Raw genomic sequence first — 21357 nt, forward strand, 5'->3', positions numbered from 1 at the left:
CATCAAGCATTTTTCTCTATTTGTAATGTTCATTCTTACCATAATTTCAGCCAACCAAAAGAAAAACCAGTATTCTATGAATATAGTTTATGAAACTACAAGTGCAAACCTTTTTCAATAATCTTGATTGAGGTCACAGGATATGAATATTTTTTTTTATAAAAAAATTTAGAACTAACACCGAAATATTTATACAAATATTTTCACAAAAAAGTTCCAATCAAAGATTCCGTGGAAGCTTATAGGAATTCAAATTATCTGCCGCCTAGCAGAGCCCGCGAGCAATCTGAATTCGGCGGCGTCGGGACTCGGGATGCCAAGCTGTATCGTCACACCCACGCTCTCATCTGTCGGTCCACGCCTCGTTTTTGACCGTTAGCTCCGGGCTGCAAGCCTGGCTGGGATTGCACCCACCAACGTTGCCCGCTTCGAGGGGTAGTTCTATATACACCCCCCCTATTGCTCAGGACACCCCCCAAAAACCAAAAAAAATACCCAAACTAACCTTTAGTGTAATTACCATATTGCTCTTGAAATTTTCTCATACACCCCCCTTCCTCCTCCTCCGTTTCATTTTGAAAAGAAAAAAAAAAACACCCCTCAAACCCCCCTTAAACCCCTCGATCCATTTACATCGTTTAGGCGATCTTTGAAGGAGATTTAAGCCCCATTCGAAGCATGGACAAGCAACTAGTGATTTAGGACGAAGAATCGGCCGCAAAGGTACGTGTTCCACCTTGTTTCGAAATTTTTTTTTTTTTTCACGGTTCGTGCTCCGTTCGGCACTGGATCGCCGAACAAAAGGCTTCTGTTCGGCTGAACAGTGCCGAACAGAAGCCTTCTGTTCGGCAACCCTCAACCGAACAGATCTGTTCGGCTGCACAGTGCCGAACAGAAGGCTTCTGTCCGGCACTGTTCAGCCGAACAGAAACCTTTTGTTCGGCGATCCAGTGCCGAACGGAGCACGAACCGTGAAAAAAAAAAATTTCGGGAGAAGCCGGCGAGGTGGTTCCGGGAGAAGCCGGCGAGGTGGTCGGAGATCGGGAGAATGCCGGCGACGAGAGGGAGAAGGGGGAACGGGGGGGTTTTGGGCGTTGGCGAGGTGTTTTGGAGGGGAAGAGCGGGGTGGGGGGGGGGTTTGGGGGGTATAGCGAGCAATTTAGGTGAGGGGGTGGGGAGGGTGGGGGGTAATTTAGGAATTTTTAATTTTTTAGGGGTGTCCTTAGCAAATGGGGGGGTGTAGAGAGTATTTAATTTTTTTTTAATTTTTGGGGGGTGTCCTGACTCCTGAGCAATAGGGGGGGTGTATATAGAACCACCCCGCTTCGAGGGACCTCATTTCTCTTCCAGCGAAGCAGCGGATCCCACTCCCTCCCGTGGGCATCTGGGACATTATAACCGAAACTATCCTTTCGCAAGGATAAGGTCTTAAGGACAGTTTTGTTTAGAATTTTTTACATAAATATTTTTCTAAATATTTTTTTAAAAATTAATATTTATACATATATTCTCGTAAAATATTTGTTTTGTTATTCTATTCATTTTTATTCTTATTTTTGTATATATATATTTAACCGTATAATACCGTTAAAAAAATAACAGTTTCAAATTAAAATGACTAAAATATCCTTAATGGGTAGATGTGTAAAAAATATATTTATAAAACAATGAAAGACAAAAAAATAATTTTAAAAAATTTTATTTTATTTTTAATTAGAATAAATATAGTTTTTATTAAGGGTGTTAGAAGAGCCATTATGCTAGGGTATTTGTGTGAAAACATTGTTTTATAAAAATAAAAAAAATAAATATAAATTTTAAGAAAATATTCAAGTAAATTTAAATTTTTTAAAAAATATTTATATAAAAAAATTCTTAAAAATATCCATGCATTCTCCTACCGTTAAAACCGTAGAGCATCACAATATTTTTAGTGTGAGGCATATATGCTCACAAAACATATTTCTGCTTGCTTAAATATAATAAAAGATAAAAGTACTAATAATATTAGTTTGAAATTTTCTATCCTTCCGAAATTGATGATCCATTTCAAATATTCATCTTTAAAATATTAATTAATTATGAATAATTTCATCACGATTCATAGATGGATTTTATTATACACCCACTAAGCAAAAACAACATATTAATACGTAATAAATGTTCGCTAATCATATTATTTTATTTAATTATCAATAATCAATAGAGTATAGTTTAAGTCTCTGTTTTGAGCACATTTATGATAGGCTTTGAGATTCAATATTTTTCATAACGCATATCTCATTTTGCTATGATAGATCAAATATGTAACACAAAATATAATGAAATATCAAAATTTGAGGGATATGGCTACGTGTGATGCTGATAGATGGAGGAAAACGCTGTCTCTTCTTCGGAGAGAGCAGCAAGCGATAGACGGAGCTAAGCGAACTAAGATTGCTGGAGCTAAATTGTACCTCTATTCGTACTATTTCTCCGTTATGGGAAAAGATTCGCTACGTGTGACGCGGTAGACGGAGGAAAACGCTGTCTCGTCTTCGGATGGAGCAGCACAACAGAGACATGAGGGGCATTTTTGTAGATGAAGTTCGGAGGGAGGTGAGATGCCAGGCCAATGAGATGGGAACAGCGCCCGGAATGAGGTGGAATCCACCGCCTTCGTGTCCCACCTGCTCCCGCCACGTGGTGGGACGACATTTGTTGGGCCGCTGCGGCGTATGCGGAGAAAAAAATAGATATTAAGGAAAAAAGGAAAAAGAATATAAAATAGAAAGTTGGGAAATAGAAATGAGGAAGCCCTTTCGCTTTAGCTGCAGGCCTCTTTTCTGGACGAATTCGCCGTCGCCCTTCGAAGGTAACCGCCAAAACCTCGAAATTTCTTCATGTGATTGTTCATTATTTCTCATCAAATTCTTCGTTTTTATGTGGAATTCGCTAGTTTCGCCGTTTTTATGTGAAAATTCTGGTATAAATTCTTTTCTTCATTCATAGCACTACTACGGGCTTCGATTTCTTCAGAATCAGTTTTATGGAATTAGGGTTTTTGGTGACGAGATCGCGGTTTAAAGGGGGATATCTGATTTGAATTCGGTAATTGGAAGAGTACGAGGAGGAGGAGCTTTGATCGGAGGGTTTTGGGGGGATCATGGCGTGCCGAGGGTTTTGGGAATGCCTACTGAAGCTTCTCAATTTCTTGCTGATGCTCACCGGATTGGCGATGGTAGGGTACGGTGCGTACTTGCTGGTGGAGTGGATCAAGATTTCTTCTGGTCAAGATGATGGTCCGATATCGCCTGTTAGTGATAATTATGAATTATTGAAGCTTGGCCGACCCATGCTTGCAGTTGTTACTCTGTCCGAAAGTATTCTTGATAAACTCCCCAAAGCTTGGTATGGTTCTTTTGACTTCTGTTGACGCTGGGGTTGTTAGATTGGATGTAGTTTTAATTTTATGCCGTTTGATGTGATAAATTCTGCTCTAAGCTTTGTGCCGTCAAGCAATAATATGTGATGGTACGATGTAAGAAAAATTGGACTACATCTATATGATCTTTTTAATTTTGATGAAGGAAGGAGAGTTTATGACAATGGTAGTACTTGATCAAATTGTGAATGCATGATAGATGGGGATACAAACATTAGATTTATTATTTAGTAGACAAGTTCATTGTCCCCTTATTTATTTACCCATCAGCATTAATATAAGCCTTTTATGCGATATGCTTCTATGTGCTAAACTAAAATAATTAGTATGTAGTTCATATTTGTATAATCAGATGAATCATATCTTAAAGAGCGTACAGTTTTTGATACTGAAATCTATTTGTAATCAACATGGAATAAAATTCTCATGTAATATATTTGAATATAAAGTATAAATCGATGTCAAACTAGATTTTCATGAAGGCAGCTCCAAATGTATGAGAAAAAGCTTGCTTATGTTTATAACTGGAGCAAACTTTGGGGAGTTTTTTCTATTTTGCTTTTGGTAGTTTATTTCAAAAAACCACTGTTTCTTATGTCATAGCTGATCATGCAATTATATTTGTAGGAAAAAATCTTGAATATACATAATGCAACACTTGTCTTTATGGGCCTAACCCTCAGATTTGTGTTGCATATTTTCCCCAACTCAATGCGCTGTACAGGCTTTGTCCTTTGTGCTAACCACCATTCAAACTAGTGTAAATTCCTTTGTGAGCATTATGGAAGTTAGCAAAGAGTAAAAGTTTGTCCATGATGGTTTAATGTGTTTATGATAACATAAATTTTGGGCTCTAAAAAATATCCTTTATTACTGCATGCAATGCCGCATCCTTTAAACAAGAGCTTATGTAATAGTGGCTGTATTACATCTGAGTGACCCAGTTGAGGAAGGAAAATATCTGGCACCACTTTGTAAACAAATCACTTGGGTTATCTTTTGCTTTCATTATCCTTCTCCCCAAGCCCCTTAGTGGATCTTATCTTAAAGGTCCTTAGTGGATCTGAGACCTCGATTCCTTAAACGGAGTGCCAAAATGGTGCTATGTTTTCCTCGAGTGCAGATTCCAGAATCTTTGTTCCAATAGTCTGGGAGGCCGGAAGCTGAATCAGAGAAAAGACATTCCTACCTTAGTTTTTGTTATTTTTGTTGGGTAGTTTTTGGAGGGTTGGGCAACATTTGAATGTGTATATCATTTCTAACTACGATACCAGAAATACAGCCTGCAGAAAATGCAGCTTCAAAGGAATTTTTATTTATCCATTCTGTCACTGCCAGTTTTTAACAGGATTCTTTTAGTTTCACTAACAATATGATGCTTTTGCAGGTTCATTTACTTATTTATCGGTATTGGAGTTATTCTCTTCATCATATCTTGCTTTGGTTGTATCGGAGTAATAGCGAGGAATGGATGCTGCCTATCTTGCGTATCCTTGGTTCTTGTTGATTGTATCTTTTATTTTCTAGTTGTTTTTTTTAATAATTATAAGCATTTACTTGTTTTTCTTGTGGGGCCTCCATCCCTTCATTCACAAGTTTCTTATATTACTTGAAGTCAAGGATCGTTGTGCTGGTACCAGGGCCCGTATTGGTTGGCTAGCGGCATGGTTTGGTATGTCCTCATGCCATCTGTGTCGGGCCTGTATCGACACAACAGAGAGGGTGAGGGAGAACGGGAGAGAAGAAAAGAGAGAGGGGGAAAGGGAGGGAGAAGTTGAAGGAGCAAGGTAGAGAGAGAAGGCCGGCGGAGCGCGGCTGATATGTCAGAAAGGGTAGGGGAGAGGAAGAATAGTAGAGAGGAAAAGAGAGGGAGAGAAGGGGAGGGAGGAAGAGGGAGAGGGATGGGGGGTGGTGGACGGCTGGCAGAGGGCTGGAATGGGGTGGAGGAGGGGCTTCGCCCTCCAGGCTGGGGAGGGGCTTTGCCCTTCGAGCTGGGGAGGGGCATGGAGGGGCGGCGCCCCTCATTCGCCCCTCCGGTAACCTTCATCGGCCGTCCGCCACCCTCTATCTCTTTCCTTCCTCTCTCTCTCTCTCCCTTCCGCCCCTCCATACTTTCTCTTTTTCTCTCTTTCCTTCTCCCTCTCCCCCTTCTTTGCCTGTTTCTTGTTTTGAATGTTGGAACCGTCCCGGTCTGCCACCGGTATGGCTTGGTACGCCCCCAACTGGACAGTTCGGTATTCCTTGCTTGAAGTGCTTTCTTTTTTTGTATGTGTGGGGTTGGGGGGTATTTGCAAGACTCTTCTTGATCAAAGTGCGAGTTATTTGTAGAACAGAAAGATGACCTCATGTATTTGGTTTTCTTCTTGTTAAAGAAAATCTTGGTTTCCTGTAATTTATAAGTCTACCTGTTCTCATAGTTAAAAATGTCATTAATGTTTTGTGATCTTTTAGGAAGTTACATGAAAAGGACAGAATGCACTTTGGTTCACAATCTTTTGTAATCAGTAGTATACTGGAAAGCCTAATCCTACAAATCTGTTGAGCAGGTACAGTAGAGGATATGGACCATTGGGTTGAAATTACTTTAGACCGCCAGGCCTTGAGATGGATATGGTTGGCTAAATCTGAATGAGTTAGTTTTGGATGGACTAATTGAAAGTTTCATATTACTTCAGACTGGGTGTAGCATAGTTTTATTAACTTTTCTTGATCAACCACTAAGATTTGTCAACATGTCCGTTCATGTCAAGCACGCCTCGTGTCTTTAGCCGTCTTAGGTCTTCAATCTACATAGATAAGTGCTTACACATATATACATAAAAACATGCATATAGCATGACACCATTTTTCAGTTTGAATCTTCGGTTTATTATTTGTTTTTTTAACTGTAGTTCCTGATGTCAGACCTTGTTATTTTCTTCTTTATCTGGTCTGTCTAGGACAACCTTAGAGAGTTTCTTCTAGGTTACATGAGCTTGGATTGATATAAATCTCTCTACCTGCCACTTTTTAGGATTATGAGTCATGGCAGGCCCTCTCTTATCTAAATTTTCCCTGGTTAAAAAGTCAACATCATTCTTAGAGATTTTGATGTAGTGTCATGTGTTATTTATTTATTTTTTCATTTGTTTGTTTGTTTGTTTGTTTGTTTGTTTATACAGATTCATATTGTGTCATGGCCATATTGCAGCCCTCCCCCCCCCCCCCCCCCCCCCCTTCCCCCTTCCCCCTTCTTCTCTCTCCCACCAACCTATAAAGGTCGGGTAGACCAAAAAAAGCATGATGGGTGCAGTGCCGAAGGTTATTAAAGGATAAAACATTCAGATTCAAAATAATAAGAAAGGAGAAACGGCTGTTTACTATGCTATAGGGTATGGTCCTTGACAATAAAAAAAGGTGAAGATTGGTTCATCAAGCTAACCTCATGTAGCTAGGACAAGGTTTGTGATTGGGTGATCCTGATCTGAATTAATGCCAGCTCATTCACACCTCCATCCACTATTGTGCTCTATGCTTTATGTAATTTTGTTTCATCGCATTTTTCTAGGTGGAGTATTTGACGTTGCTTACGCATTCCTTATATTTGCTTTACTTCAACACATAATGTATGCTGCACACACTGATTGTAGTGGTTCCTTAACCCAAAACAGTATTCTGTATTGGTGATCTTGTTGATCCTAGTTGAGCTGGGTGCTACAGCTTTCATATTCTTTGATCATAGCTGGAAAGATGTGAGTATTTCCATTTCAATATTGTTTACTTTGTAGCTTTTCTTGTTACGTAGTACTGACACTAAATTCCTGTGCAGGTAATTCCAGCTGATAAAACAAGAGACTTTGACATGATATATGAATTTTTAAAGGAGAACTGGAAAATAGCAAAATGGGTTGCTCTCGGAGCTGTTATTTTGGAGGTAAGTGTGGAATGATTCAATTTTCTAATTTATATTTGTTTAGCATTTTAATTTTAAAAGTGGAAAAAGAATGAAAGAAAACTGAAATGACATATGTTGTAGGTGATGTTTCAATTTCATGTCTATCTCTTGCATGTGCATGACTTTATACAAGTTGTATAAAATGACTAATTTTCAGTGCTAGTTGAATGTCATTTAGATCCTGTAGCATTTGCTGCGTGGTCATATTGCATCGAGGAAACTCATTGGTACAGTAAATAGTGTGTCCATGCTAGTACTTATTTGGTTTTCTGGTTATGTTGATTAACCAGTTTAAATTGCATTCCATCATCCATTTGCATATATTTTAGTACAATGTGTTCCCCCACAATTGTTGATTATGGACTTTGTGCAACTTTCAACTTTGTGGAATGAAGGTGAGTTGGAGATTTCATGCCACAGGAGGGTTTTTTTTTCCCTCTACTACATTTCTCATCTCCTACCTCAGGCACATGTTAACCCTTATCCGCTTGGAATTTTACTTTGTCAGAGAACTGATTATGGGGCTGGGCACCTGGGCTTGGGGGTATATGGGGCCAAAGAGGTTGGATGCTAATATATTCTTTGAGTTCTTTTGGTTTTTTTGAATGAGCGGAGTGCAGGATCATGCTGTGAATTTTCCCCACTTTTCCCATTTTGGGTGGGTGGGGAGGGCATACAGCATAGACTGGCAAGCATAATCAGATATAAGATGATGTCACTTGATACACGTGGAATGTTGCACTAAGGGGTCCTGCTTGCAATTGCATTAAGGTAGAGATGACTATCCATTGTTGCTACTAAACCTATATCTGATGTTCTTTTGATTTATTTATAGAGACATCCTAAAACTGCCATTCTTAACCTATGCTTATTTGTGGACAAATCTTTGGCAATGGTTAATTTCAAAGTAATTGAATTAGACTCAAATAAGTCACCATGTGCTGCAGTTTTTATTGGAGTCGGTGATCTGACGCATATTCGATATGTGCTGGGTTTATTGGTTGAGATAGGATGAGAAAAGATCATAATCAGAAAAGGAGCCTTACGAACCTAGTTTCCCATTCTGCTATTTTTTTTTTAATTTATAATTTCCTATTTTAAATGTGACCTACCTTTTGTATAGGTTCTCTGTGAATTTGGGTTTTAAACACTTCCTACTACAAAAACATTAAAAATCAATGTTCAATGCATTTAGGCGACAGCTTGGCCACTTCATGATATACAGGAAGTGTAATTCAGGCTGGGGATTTTGCAAAAATGGTCAAGTTTTGTTTTTCTTTTTGTGGATTCAGGCCACTTCTATTTTTATAGGAGTGATCCAGTTTCAAAAGTTTCAGAAACTCGTTCCCGTGATCAAAGCAAATATGCTCCAACATATGTTTGAGTGGACTTCAGTGCACATATATTTTTTTAATATAAATGCACATATTTCTAATATTGGTACATATCTATTGAGTGCTGGATCGGTTCCATCTTTGAGGGCAGAGGTCGAGGTTCTGGAAAATTTCTGAGCCGGCCGTTCCTGCAAAAGAAAAAAAAAAAGAAAAAACAAGGTATACCAAACCAAGCTAATTATGGGTCGTTTCTGCAGTGCTCCCATTCAGACCTATTGTGGATCTCCACTGGTCTACTTCATGGTGAATCCAAACCAAGCTAATTATGGGGTTTACGCTAATATAATTTGTCATCAGTGTGTAGTAGCCTTAGGTGTAGGGTTAAACTAAATGATGTGATGAGGTTTTTATCAGTCATGAACGTATGGGATACTAAAAGTTATATTTAACTATGTAGTTAATGTAGTTGGAAGAATGTGGAATTTTCCAATCTTTTGAAGTCACACATGTTTATAGATAGGCAAACAGTGTTGCAGATTAGATGGCAACATATGTGGCTAATTACATGGGATGTATGCTATGGACGACTTTGACAGATGGTCCTACTGAATTTTCTAATATTTTATTTGCTGATTCCCATGGATGTTTTTATTTTAGATTGGTTTAATAAATCTGATTTACCCAAAAAAAAAGAATGTAAAATTTTGAATCTGAGTCAAGTTATCTTATATTAGCCAAGATTGAAAGTTTTCCTCGTTACCTGTCTTTCTTTCAGGTAAAAGTGTTTTGGAAGTAAAAAAACATTCTCTTTTATTCAAATTGTCGCGATGATAATGGCCTTTTGGAAGGTGGCAAGACCGTTATTTATTTTATTCTCTCCCTTGAGGAACTATTTTCTTTGAGGTTACAGTGAACAAAATCTTGGCTGTGTGGACAGCTTTGCTGTTGTTGCAGCTTGTTATGATTATGATAAATCCTGTAATTTATTAATTGAATACTGACTATAGCTTGAGTAATTCAGGGATTAGCTTGGCTCAACTGTCTTCTTTGTCTCCCAATTAAGCAACTGAAGTGAAAATATCTGTCCTTCAAAGAATGGATTAACTAAATCTGGAAGTGTCATTTGGGTTCAAGGTCATCTTAGATTTCTTTCACAATTTTACCATCCGTTGTATTGTAATTTGCATGGATATATGCTTTTGACAGCATCATAATGCAAATTTCCTTCTATAGACTCAATTGCAGTCTAATCCACAAACTTATCGTCCCAATTTGAACAGAATGCATCTGTAACTTTTGCTATTTTTGAGTCTGCAGCTGTTCCAGCTAGCAATTCTTTCTTGTTGTCTTAAATAGTTTGATACTTAATTATCAACCGGGCCAAATTCATGCGTATTTTCTCATTATTGCCTGGTTGTATGATACCTGTGCAGGAGAAGCTTCTTGAAGTTTAGTGACTAAGAAAAAGCTTAAATGCTTGCAAAATCTGTTTAAATTTGGGCAATACTTTTTCTGTTCGAAGACATTGATTGCCAGTTCTAGGGAATCATAAAACGATATTACTTGGTCAACAGCTGATGGAAAATCTGAAGAGAATTGTTACCATGAATTTTATTTACTCTGTAATGGTGTGACTGTCTTAGTTCAAGTTCATGGTACTGTTAACTATCGATGACTTCTAGGTGATTACACATCTTTAGGACTGGATTACTGGATTTGATCTGGTCTGAACTTGAACATGCATCAAGTCTAGGATTCGATCCACTTATTTTATGGGTTGGTTCGTGTTGGGTCTGGTACCAGGCAATTTTAACTCTTTTCCATATGACCTATGTGGGTTTGGTTGGTCTTTCATGTTTGGTCCAATTTTGCCAGATCCTTACCTAATCCATTTGGATTCTCCATTCTTGTTCGGGAGTCATACCCAATCTGTGGTTAAGATTTTACTATGATGGTTTCAAATCAGTTGCCCCATATGTCCACCTCGACTCCAATGCATCTTATTGTTCATGTTAAATTTTATCTCATTTTTTTCTTTGCTCTGATCTAATTTGCTGCTGTATGGTGGTTTCTGGGAATTAATTGTTCATACACTTCATTCAATGTTTAAGCCAAATCTCCTACCATGGACCTTGCCCCAAGAGTCAAGCTCATGGGAAGGGCAAATAAATTACCTTAGCAAAATGACACAAGTATTAATTTGCAGGCATTGTTGTTCTTGTTAGCGCTTATAGTGAGAGCAGCGAACACACCTGCTGACTATGACAGTGATGATGAGTATATCAACCCAGGATCTGGCTTCCGGCAACCATTGATCCATCGACAAGCAGTTCCGGCAACTGGGGTTCCTGTACCTGGTACTCTGGATCAACGTCCAAGCAGGAATGATGCATGGAGCCAGAGGATGAGGGAAAAGGTTATTTCTATGAACATTATTTTTTTTTTAAAAAAGAATTATTGTTTGTTAGATGCTGGGCCTTTGCATCTTTAGCTGTGACTTATTTCTTGCTTCCTTTGCCTGTGGACAGTATGGTCTTGATACCTCCGAGTTCACCTACAACCCATTAGACCCGAGCAGGCATCAACAAGCCTCAGCACCTCCTGCAGCAGAAAGGGGCCGTTGTACCATACTGTGACACTCAGTGACTAGTAGAATTCCATAACCATATTTTTTCTAGTCACTGCTTGTGAAAGTGTGAAGCTTTTGAGAGTTGACCGCTTCAGTCAGGTGTGCAGAATAGACCAATTGTATAAAATTGACATAAAACCTGTCATTTCACACAAACACCTCTTTGCTTGATCGTCTGGCAACTTGGATAGGATTTTGATAATAATGGTTGATCTTGATGAGTGACCTTCCCATAACCTTATAATCTATGCTATTTTTCGTAATATCTTTGTTTATATATAATTCAAAAACCAGCAATTATCTTTTATTGAGAAAAGCAACCCGAAATTTCTGATTCATAGTAATGGAGAGTAGCATCTAATTTGAGCAACTACTAAGATTACCTTGACTTATGCGTTGATGGAGTGCGATAGGAATTGGATGGTGCATCTGCAACATCCGCTTTGCAGGTTGCCAGATTTTATTATTATTTTTCTTTGCAAAAAAAATAAAATCGACAAGTTGTTGAATCTTAAGCACTTATAATAGGTTGGGTCTTGATCTTTGCGTTCTTGTTAGCTTTTGTCTCTTCAGATTTGTTTAGGTCATGGTCTCCATACTCCAGGTGAAGACAATTAATAGACATCGACCCTTGCATATTCTATTCTTTGGATAGGTTTTCCTATTCTAGTGGTTGTATTTTTCTATATTCCTTCTTCCCCTTGCTTACTATTGTGTATGCTAATGAATTTGGTGTGATGCATCAGAGTTCTTGAACCAAGCATGGCCGCAGTTTATGTACCCCCCAAGAAAACCTGTAGTTTTCTTGTTCTTTATACATTCTTTACAGTTTGTCATCATAACCCTAACAAAGAATATTTGTTAAACTTTTATTTTAACTCGCTATGCGAGGTTTGTTGGCTAGGAACTTCTATTGTAATTGGGTAGGCGGTAAAATTAATTAAGTCCTGTTGCCGTAGAAGTTCCCCCATGAAGACTTCTGGAAGCCTATTATTAGTGTTATCTCCTTCATTTCAACACACGCACACACAAAAAAGCAAACATAAAACATCTCAGAATCTACATAAAGCTGGTTATTTCTGGTTTTAAATGTTTCAAAATGTAGGGGAAACAGGGAAAAAATTCTAAACTGTAGTCTGTCTGTAATCAATAACCATCTCAAATTCTCAAATTCGAAGCTTGTGAAGCTCTGCTCCCTTGATTAGCTAATTCAACTGCTGTGCAGTTGGCTTCCTTGCATGCAGAGACAATCACACATTCCCCATATGACATTAGATGGTAGTAGATCTCTTCAAATGCTTCAGCTGCTCTCTCCGGTGGTGGAAAGGTGTCATTAGCCCACCTTATGATGCCAAGAGCATCTGCTTCAATTACTGCATCATTTTTCTTAAAATGAACTCATCAGTGTATGTGGTCTTATTCAAGATCCTTCATACCTTCAGGGGAACCGACATATCGTTTGAGGGCCACCAAAAACTAATGTCCACCCTCTCTCCACTGGTGCTCGCCCCAGACATCCTGTACCCGTCCCATCCGTAAATAATTTTTGTTATCAATAAATTGGGGTGAAGTGCCTTTCTTCCTCCATTTTCACTCAATATATATGTGTGTGTGTGTGTGTGTATATATATATATATATATATATATATATATATATATATATATATATATATATATATATATTTGTATATGTATATGTATATATTAGATTTTGAATTACTTCAGCATATTGTTAGTATGTCGTTTTGTATATATCTTTAGATGTAGCCAAAGTTTGTCATACCGGTACCGGATCTTGTACCGGTGCCGCACTAGCATAAGCGTACCGAGTGTCGGTACAGTATGGTACGCGGTATGCCAGGCGTATCGACACTGATATACTGATATCGGTACCCACAGGTACCGGTACGGTATGTCCGGTACTGACTGGTATCGACCGGTACAGCATACCATGGATGCAGCTATTATGGCAAGGTATCATGGCAAGGATTATAAATCAGTTCACAAGCTGGAATGTCCTCAAAAGACTTTGGATATCCATCAGTTCACCTCCTAAATTGCTTCAGCATTGAGCTAACAAGGATTCTCATTCTAACTAGGATCTTGCATATAGGAAGATCGAACTAAGATGTACTTTGCCTAGCCATGCAACTATCTGTAATTCTTCTCGCTCTTTATGGTGGCCTTAGGCCGCTGTGTTAAACTTTCTTCTTAATGAAAGCTGGGCAGGGGCTCTATCCCTCTCCAATTACTTGTATATATATAGTATCTCCACAAACACACTCCACAATTTGATATAGTATCTCCAAGGAGGACCTATCAAAGTTTCATTTTATCCAATATGAGAGGTTTGTTGGAAAGGAATTTGCTGTATAACAATTGAGTAGGCAGGAACAATTAAAGTTCTGCTGCCATGGGAGTTTCCCCATGGAAGGCTTCTGAAGCCTATTGTTGGTGCTGTCTGCTTCATTTCAACAAAAGAAAACCACATAAAAAAGGGTACTCCAATATACAGCATTTCTGAATCTTCAAAAAGCTGGTTAATTCTGGTTATGAGTGTTACAACATTGAAGAAAAAAAAGTTTCCAAATTATTCATGTTGGCTTGCTTTCAAAAAGAAAAATCTAGTGCAGCATAAAATATCATTCTGTGATCAGAAAGTAACACAGAGAAAGGTCTAAACTTCACTCCCTAGCCATCTAGATTACTTTTCTCTGATGCTCCCAGATTTGAAACTTGTGAAGCTTTGCTCCCTTCTTAGCTAATTCGACCGCCTTGTGATTGGCTTCTTCATGCACGTAACTGATCACACATTCTACATCAGATATCAGAACATAGATCTCTTCAAATGCTTTGGTTGCTCTCTCTGGAGGTGGGAACCTGCGATTAACCCATCTTATGATGCTAAGGGCATCTCCTTCAATTATCAATTTAGGAAGAGGAGAGAAGTTCAAGTCTATAAGACATCTCAAGCCACGCCTCAATGCCTCTACACTGGCCATTGTGAAATCAACATCTCTGAGAGGCCCGGCGTAGGACACTACCAGATTATCATGCTCGTCATGAACTACACCACCAAAACCAGCTGGTACTTCTTTTCCATGGCTAAAACCACTGAAGTTGAGCTTGACCCAGCCCTTTTGTGGCTCGAAACCGATGCGTCGATATCTAGCTGGACCACGAATATGACCATAGATATATGACCATTTTTCATCAGGACTCGAAGGCAAGCAACTTCGATCAAGATAAGGATCATAGAAGTCCTCCGTAAAGGGTTCCATGTATCTCACCTCAGCATACATGTGATAATAAGCAAGACGGCTAATCGAGAAAAAAAAAGTTGGATTAGTATTATGATGGAAAAAAATTTCAGAACATAGCCTATAGACACTAAGCTTGAAACTGGATACAACCACAGTACAGGATTTGTGATAGGTGATGGTTTCATTAGGATCTGTGTTTGATGGACTCATGTCGAGTGGAAGTAGAAATTTCTTAGTCAAATGAATCATTCATCATTTCATTTTTATTTGCCTTCACCCTAATATTATTTAATTTATTTTTTTATCTATTGAGTGTAATGGAGGACCAAAGCCCATCAACATACCTAAGTATTAATATATTTCCTAAGAATGGTCGGATCAAAACTTCAGAATCTGTCAGCTCTCTAAAAGTAAACAAAAACAAATTTTAGAAGCTTTGACCTCTAAAGCAAAATTATATTCATAATAAAAAAGAGATGCAGGTGAATTCATTGTTCCCTAGTAAGAGCCCTCTTATTTTTTTTTTTTTACTTATTTTTTTTCCAATTTTCTTTTTTGCAACTTCCTTGTCTATGATTTGTTTTTGGACATATTTCCTCTGCCCAGTCCCCGCTTGAAGGTATCAACAAGAACCACCCTTGTGGTGACTACAAATGCAAAAGAAATAACCAAAAAGTAAATTTAGTGAACAACTTTTGGATTTCCACCTCCTTTCATTTATGCTGTCAGCCTGTTATAGACGACAAACTCAGGTTCTACGTCAAAACTCCTTCCCAAGATAGGTTAGATGAAATAAAAGGTTCCCAAGCATGCATTCTAGGTATGTAGAACATCTGTAGAAGTTTGTTTATTCTGCTAGTGACCAAATTAACCAAACTACAGTATGGAAATGTCATATTTGTTCAATATGTATATGATACTTTGTAAGCGTCAATGTATGATACTTGTGACTTTGCTCATACATTATATTATATTTGGCAAATAAAACAGGAATGAGATAAACATAAGTAGTTTATATGAAAACAATGTTAGTGCATTATTTGGAATCTTCAGAAATGAAACTGGCTTATTGAGAGCAAGAAATCATAACTCTGATTAAAAGACCAGCTGCTAAGATCAGGGAAATTTTGTTGTAGGTAGGAATGGAAGTGGGTACCTGAACTAGAGGAAAATTTGTGGATGGAGCTGTAAGAAAGCAATAATGAGGCTTTTTTTCTTCAAACAAAACAAATTTCCGGCTTCTTGTAACAGTGATGAGCTTACGATTTATTATAACGATCCATATGGCTATGGATGATTCTGATGTATGGTCATCAATCTTTTGTTAAGATTTGTAAGAGAAACAATCAAGCACAACCCAGACATAAGCATAGGGTCTTCTCATAATTGAATTCAGAAACCTATCCCATACCTGCGAAATTCCAGAGTGGAGCTCATAACCAATTTCATATTTTTAAGGAGGGGAGGGGCAATCTTATGCCTGAATAAGCCAAAACTTGCTCATGTTTCAGGAGTGAAACCTAATGCTTGGTGGTGAAGAAGATCCTAAAACTAGCATAATTCAAATTAGATATAGTACCAAAGATGCTTCTGGATGTAGTGAAGAAATATGATAATATGCATGTAATTCTGATGGTTCCTAAAGAAGAGGAGCAATCATTTCATGCCTTTTAAAGATTGTTAATAATTCATGGTGAGTGAAATTAAGATAAATTCATTAATGCTTTGTAGAAATCAACACTTCAGAAACAACCCAAGTAAAAAAAAGGAGGGCAATTAAGTCGAACTACTTACTCAAAGATTAGGGTGTTGCGGTGTTCTTTAGCGACGAAATAGTCAGATTTAAACCGTTGCTTCATAGAAACACCTTCGCCAGAGTTATGGGGAGCAAAAAAAAAAAATCAAAATGAATCATAGATGCAAAATGTAAGTAATAAAGCAATAATATCATCTCAAAAGAAAGAAAGAAATGAATATTAAAGAGAGAGAACCCCTTACTAGGCAAGAAGGACTTCATGTCAACATTAGGACCGACATTGAAGAAACTGAGTTTTAACTCGGAGAGAAAATAGCACTTATCGTAGTAATCAAAGCTAATCTCCTTATTCACGTAGTTCCGAATTACCCATCGAAATCTCTCTCTCTCTTCATGTTCGAGTACTTTAACAGCTAGACCACTAGGTCCTTCTGTAACCAATTGATCCAAAGTTTCCAATCTACCTCTACCAATGGTGTCAATCAGAATCATCTGATTCAATTGTTTTGGGTCAAAAGTCACCTCGAGCAAGTTCCCGACGAGCCACACCATCAATCCTGGTATGAAAAATAGAGTAGGCTTCTCCACTCTTCTTCTGCATTGCTCATTGATCAAGAGAACTTTACATCTCAAGTCTGAGTAAGCCTTGATGTCAGCTTGGGACAAGACAGGGTCATAGATTTCGATGTCTCCGATCGGAAGACATGAGTCCTCTCTTAGAAGTAGTGCTAAGGCAAGCTGGTATTGTGAATCAAAACTACACTCAGCGCTTCCAATTCCATAAATAACCATTTGGATGGACTCATGAGAGCCTAGTACTCGTATGACATTATCTCTCACTTCTGGATCATTAACTAATTGATTTCGGAGGTTGATGTACAACTCAGATTCTTTGATTTCTTCCATAGTTGTTTCAATCTCTTCCTTTAACTTCAATGCTTCCTCTACATCCTCTTCTTCCATGTACGCACCACCATCAGGAGAAAAATACCAACTGGTTGAAGGTAGACTAATTGTTAGATACTAAACAGTGTTTAAAACATTAGCAGTTACTACAAAAACAACATATAAATCTTTCAGAATAATCTTAGAAATAACTGATGAACAACACACACATAGACATGCACCTCTAAGATGACTTAATTACTGTCAATGAAGAGAGAACTCAAAAAAATTGATAAAACAAATAAATAAATAAAGAAAAATCTATCTTTCCCAAGCTTCCCAAACTCATCCTTCCACATGGGCTAATTTAAGGTCCTGAACCAATCTTCCTCATTATTCAGCAATCAATCTCTTTTTCCCCATTCCCACAACCTCTTACCTCTTTCCACCATTTTCCCTTCCATCTTTACCAACTGCTATTCAAGAAACCCAATACTTCTTAGCCGATATCTATTGCTTCCCATAACTCCACTAATATTGTTCTTTTTTTTTCTTTGAACGTGAATTATAACATGTAAACTGATATTATATTGGATCACTTGCTGATCAATAGAAACCACACTTAATACATTTTACGAACAAATGCTATTTCTTCTTTTCATATAAAGATGTCAAGCAAGAAAAAGAAACTACTTGAGCTCTACTTTCCTACCTCACTCTATTCTGAAAATAAAATTGTATATGTTGCATTATTAACAACTACGCAGAGTTGACATGCCGAATATGTTCCAAATCCCAACAAGCTGCTAGCTTTCATCAGTGCCAAGCATGCCCAAGATAATTAATTGTGTAGCTCAAAAGACCCAAGCATCCAAATATATTACCTTGTGTAGTCTCGGATTTGATATAGTTTTCAGAAATTAGGACACCTGACTGAAGTGAAAACCCAAATAAGAATCCTATGTTGAGTGGCTAAGCATTGAAACTCAGGAAGTCATCATTCTTTAATTTCTATTATGATCCCTGTATTCTGGACACCTTGCAAGAAAGGCATTAGACTAGAGCAAACAACAGCATGCAAACATGCCACCCAAAAAATAGCACATAAATTAAATGATGAACAAATATCGTGGTTTGCCAATGGAGCCATGATATCCAAAGTGGACAAAGCATCAAATATGCTGATTTCTTAGCAAAATTTAAAAATTAAGCAGAAAATAAAGAAGAGGATTTCCAAAATAATTAAATAAAGCAGAGCAGAGTCATAGTGCAGTTATAGGAAAGCTACCTTATTAACAGTTTATTACATCTTGTTCCTTGAAAAAGACAGTATATTAATCTTCCAATTTCTCACCAAAACTAATTATGAAAAACTAAACTGAATTTGTTATGCTATTAGTCTTTTCCCAAGGTATTTGATAAACCCAAGTTCTTGGTTCTAAATTATCATCTGACCTGCAGGAAGCAATGAGGTTCTGTCTATAAAATAAGGACAGAACAAGCAGAGATAGTATACTTGTGATTCTGAAACCCATCTAAATAGTGTCGAAGAATGGACATTTATCTAGAAATCAGTTTCTAATCTTTTCTACAGATTTAGATGCAACCATGCACAGAGAGAACAAAAAATTGCTCTCAAGGATTAGCCTGGGATTGGATACTCACCTCAAGGGATTTTCATGGCTGATTTTCATTTGATCGAGCTTTATAATTCCCTTCGACGAAGTACCTGAAAGAAGATAGAACTTTCAAATTGCATGAAAAGTTAAGCATCAAGAAGAATAGAAGGAGACTACCAAAACATACTTGGCAGCAATGCTTCCATGTTGGTGTCAGGGTCCAGCTTGAAAAAGTGCAATGAAAGCATTACATAGAAAATCCCTTCATCATACTCATCAAACTCAGAATTCGACCTTCCTTCTTCTCCATCATTGTCTTCTCTATCAAAGTCCATCTCTGCATTGTTGTTCCCACTAGCCTCACTTGCGCACATCGGTGGATCGTCACATTGTTGTTCCCATTCTTCTTCTATCAATAGCTCACCTCGATGCATGCTCTTTATTTTATCACATACATTGAACTCATATACATACTTCTGGATTGCAATCAACCTCTGTAATTTATTCCTTTGCTCGGTGACGCCCTCCTCTTCTTGATCTGAAATATATGTATTAATTCTCTCCATCATGCGTTTAAAGCTGTAACCCAAGACTATCATCTGGCTCAATCGATCCGGGCACCAGTTAATCTCAAACAAATGCTCAAAAAGCACTCTGTCTGGATACTGGAGGAAAAACAGTGTGGGCTTATCAACTCTTTGGCACATCTCATTTATTAAACTGATACTGCAGCCCAGGTCTTCTATAACTCTGCTCTCCACAGGAGTAGCAGTAGGTTCAAAAACCTCGATACCTTCGATCAGACCTCCTGAATTTTCTTTTAGTAGAAGTGCAAGGGAGAGGCAAATCCGAGATGGCCAACTGTATTGGATACTTCCAAGCTCATAAATCACCATTGGAAGTTGATTGCGAGAGCCCAACACACGAGCAATGCTGCATTTGACTGCAGTATTATTTGTTAATTGGTCGGTTAGCTTCGAATAAATCTCAGAGCGTTCGACCACCTTCTTGGAGAAGTCTAGCTGTCTTCTAAGCTCCAAATATACGTCATCACTGTCCATCCGTCTCCTGTTGGTTTACTATTCTGGAAGGAAGCTTGGACCTCGAGTAAGAAGGACGATCACCGGACTGTCACAGATGTGGAGAGATAACTGTAGGAATCTCAATGCCTTTTGGAACTGCTTGGAGTTCAAACTAGGGAATGGTGCAAGCTGAGGTTATGGGGAAGATTGCTGGGTAGATTCTCGGCATACCTTTAAACTTGCTGTTTCCCAAGATGCATGCCATCTTTCCTAAGAAAAACACCACAGTGGCTTCTTATTGGAGGTTAAAAAATAGCAGAATTGAAAATTGATACCTAAACAGGGCAGAAGAAGAAGATTTCAGAAGAAGAAGAAGAAGATTTCAGAAGCTTGGTGACACTGCTGTCTACTGAAGACCTTCAAAGGTCCATGACAAGCCTATGTAGAAGTTAACAGCGAGTAAAACTCTCACTTTTAACTCATACTACAGGTTTGTCAACTCTGGGTGACTGCTGAGAATTTACTATAATGCGTTATGGAATGCCAAAGCCCCGGAGAAGATCAAGATCCATGTGTGCCTGGCCTGGCACTTGAGAAGAGTTTGCCCACTGAGAAAGGGATGGCCCGTGGATGGTGGACGTGTAGCCATTTATTCTTGCTCTGTTCCCACGCAAAATCTATATGAACTGCTTTGGTAACTTGCATTAGTGTTAACCGAGACTTGTGGAGCGATCGGAGGAGAAGGAGAATTGCTAACAAGAAGTGGAGGGCTGGGACCAATTAGTCTTGGCAACTTGATTTGGAAAGAGAGAAACCGGAAAAAAATATAAAATATATAAATAAATCTACCTCATCATACCAGCTTAAGCTTTTGGAATAAATGGTAATTTCAATATGGTATCAGAATAGAAATTCTGAGTCAGAATCAAGATTGTGCTCTGACCAATTTCTCCTCTCTTGCATTTGTCCTTATTTTCTCTAATTCTCTCTCTCTCACTCGGTTATTCCATCACCACCCTTCCACTGTGTACCGTATCAGCTCACAGTCCAAAGAAATTTGCAATTCTATTATTGTCTTCATCTAGATTTAGCTTATTGTCTTTACTATGCACTCCTTGCTTTAATCCTTCTTTTATTCACTTAATAAAAATGCTAATCATTTCTCAATAGTATTGTAGATCATTTGGGACTGCAACCTAGTCGAATGGCAGTATATCCATATCCATAATTGTTTTATCTGATGATCACAAATACGGATGTGGATATTAGTTAGATGTCAAAATTCATATCCGTATTTATTTTAAATGGATATAGATATAAATAAAATAATGAAAGTATGGATATAAATGCAGATATAAATTGGATAATTAAACTTTATGACCAAAAAAATAAAGATATTACTAAGTGGATGATAAATTAAATAAATAATATATTAATGTGGTTATATATTTCTTTTAAAAGTTATTGAGTTCTATATGAAATTAAAGAGAG

General features: G+C 37.9%; 2 protein-coding genes across 4 annotated transcripts; one reads left to right on the forward strand and one right to left on the reverse strand.

The window, feature by feature from the left end:
• The first annotated feature begins 2726 nt into the window (after window positions 1-2726).
• LOC103703561 (tobamovirus multiplication protein 2A-like) lies at window positions 2727-11584 on the forward strand. Of its 3 annotated transcripts, none has more exons than XM_008786453.5 (7): window positions 2727-2854; window positions 2992-3390; window positions 4812-4911; window positions 7075-7155; window positions 7233-7337; window positions 10899-11108; window positions 11221-11584. In XM_008786453.5, the coding sequence occupies exons 2-7, from the start codon at window positions 3146-3148 to the stop codon at window positions 11326-11328; spliced, it is 849 nt and encodes a 282-aa protein (XP_008784675.2). In that variant the 5' UTR covers window positions 2727-2854; window positions 2992-3145; the 3' UTR covers window positions 11329-11584. The 3 variants fall into 3 exon arrangements, with proteins under 3 accessions (XP_008784675.2, XP_008784677.2, XP_008784676.2); XM_008786455.5 differs by having other exon boundaries at window positions 2738-2854; window positions 3039-3390; XM_008786454.6 differs by having other exon boundaries at window positions 2764-2854; window positions 3019-3390.
• A 2197-nt stretch (window positions 11585-13781) lies between these two features.
• On the reverse strand, window positions 13782-20136 carry LOC120104394 (uncharacterized). Its single transcript, XM_039115393.3, has 5 exons — window positions 19032-20136; window positions 18891-18954; window positions 16583-17334; window positions 16379-16451; window positions 13782-14642 (listed from the first exon to the last, which is right to left on the reverse strand). Exons 1-5 carry the CDS (start codon window positions 19903-19905, stop codon window positions 14021-14023), a joined length of 2385 nt encoding a protein of 794 aa, XP_038971321.3. The 5' UTR covers window positions 19906-20136; the 3' UTR covers window positions 13782-14020.
• Between the last annotated feature and the right edge of the window lie 1221 nt (window positions 20137-21357).

The sequence above is a fragment of the Phoenix dactylifera genome, chromosome 3 (genome assembly GCF_051530095.1).
Source record: "Phoenix dactylifera cultivar Ajwa chromosome 3, Ajwa_hap1_PhDact_Kaust_v1.1, whole genome shotgun sequence".
Classification (NCBI taxonomy): Eukaryota; Viridiplantae; Streptophyta; class Magnoliopsida; order Arecales; family Arecaceae; genus Phoenix; species Phoenix dactylifera.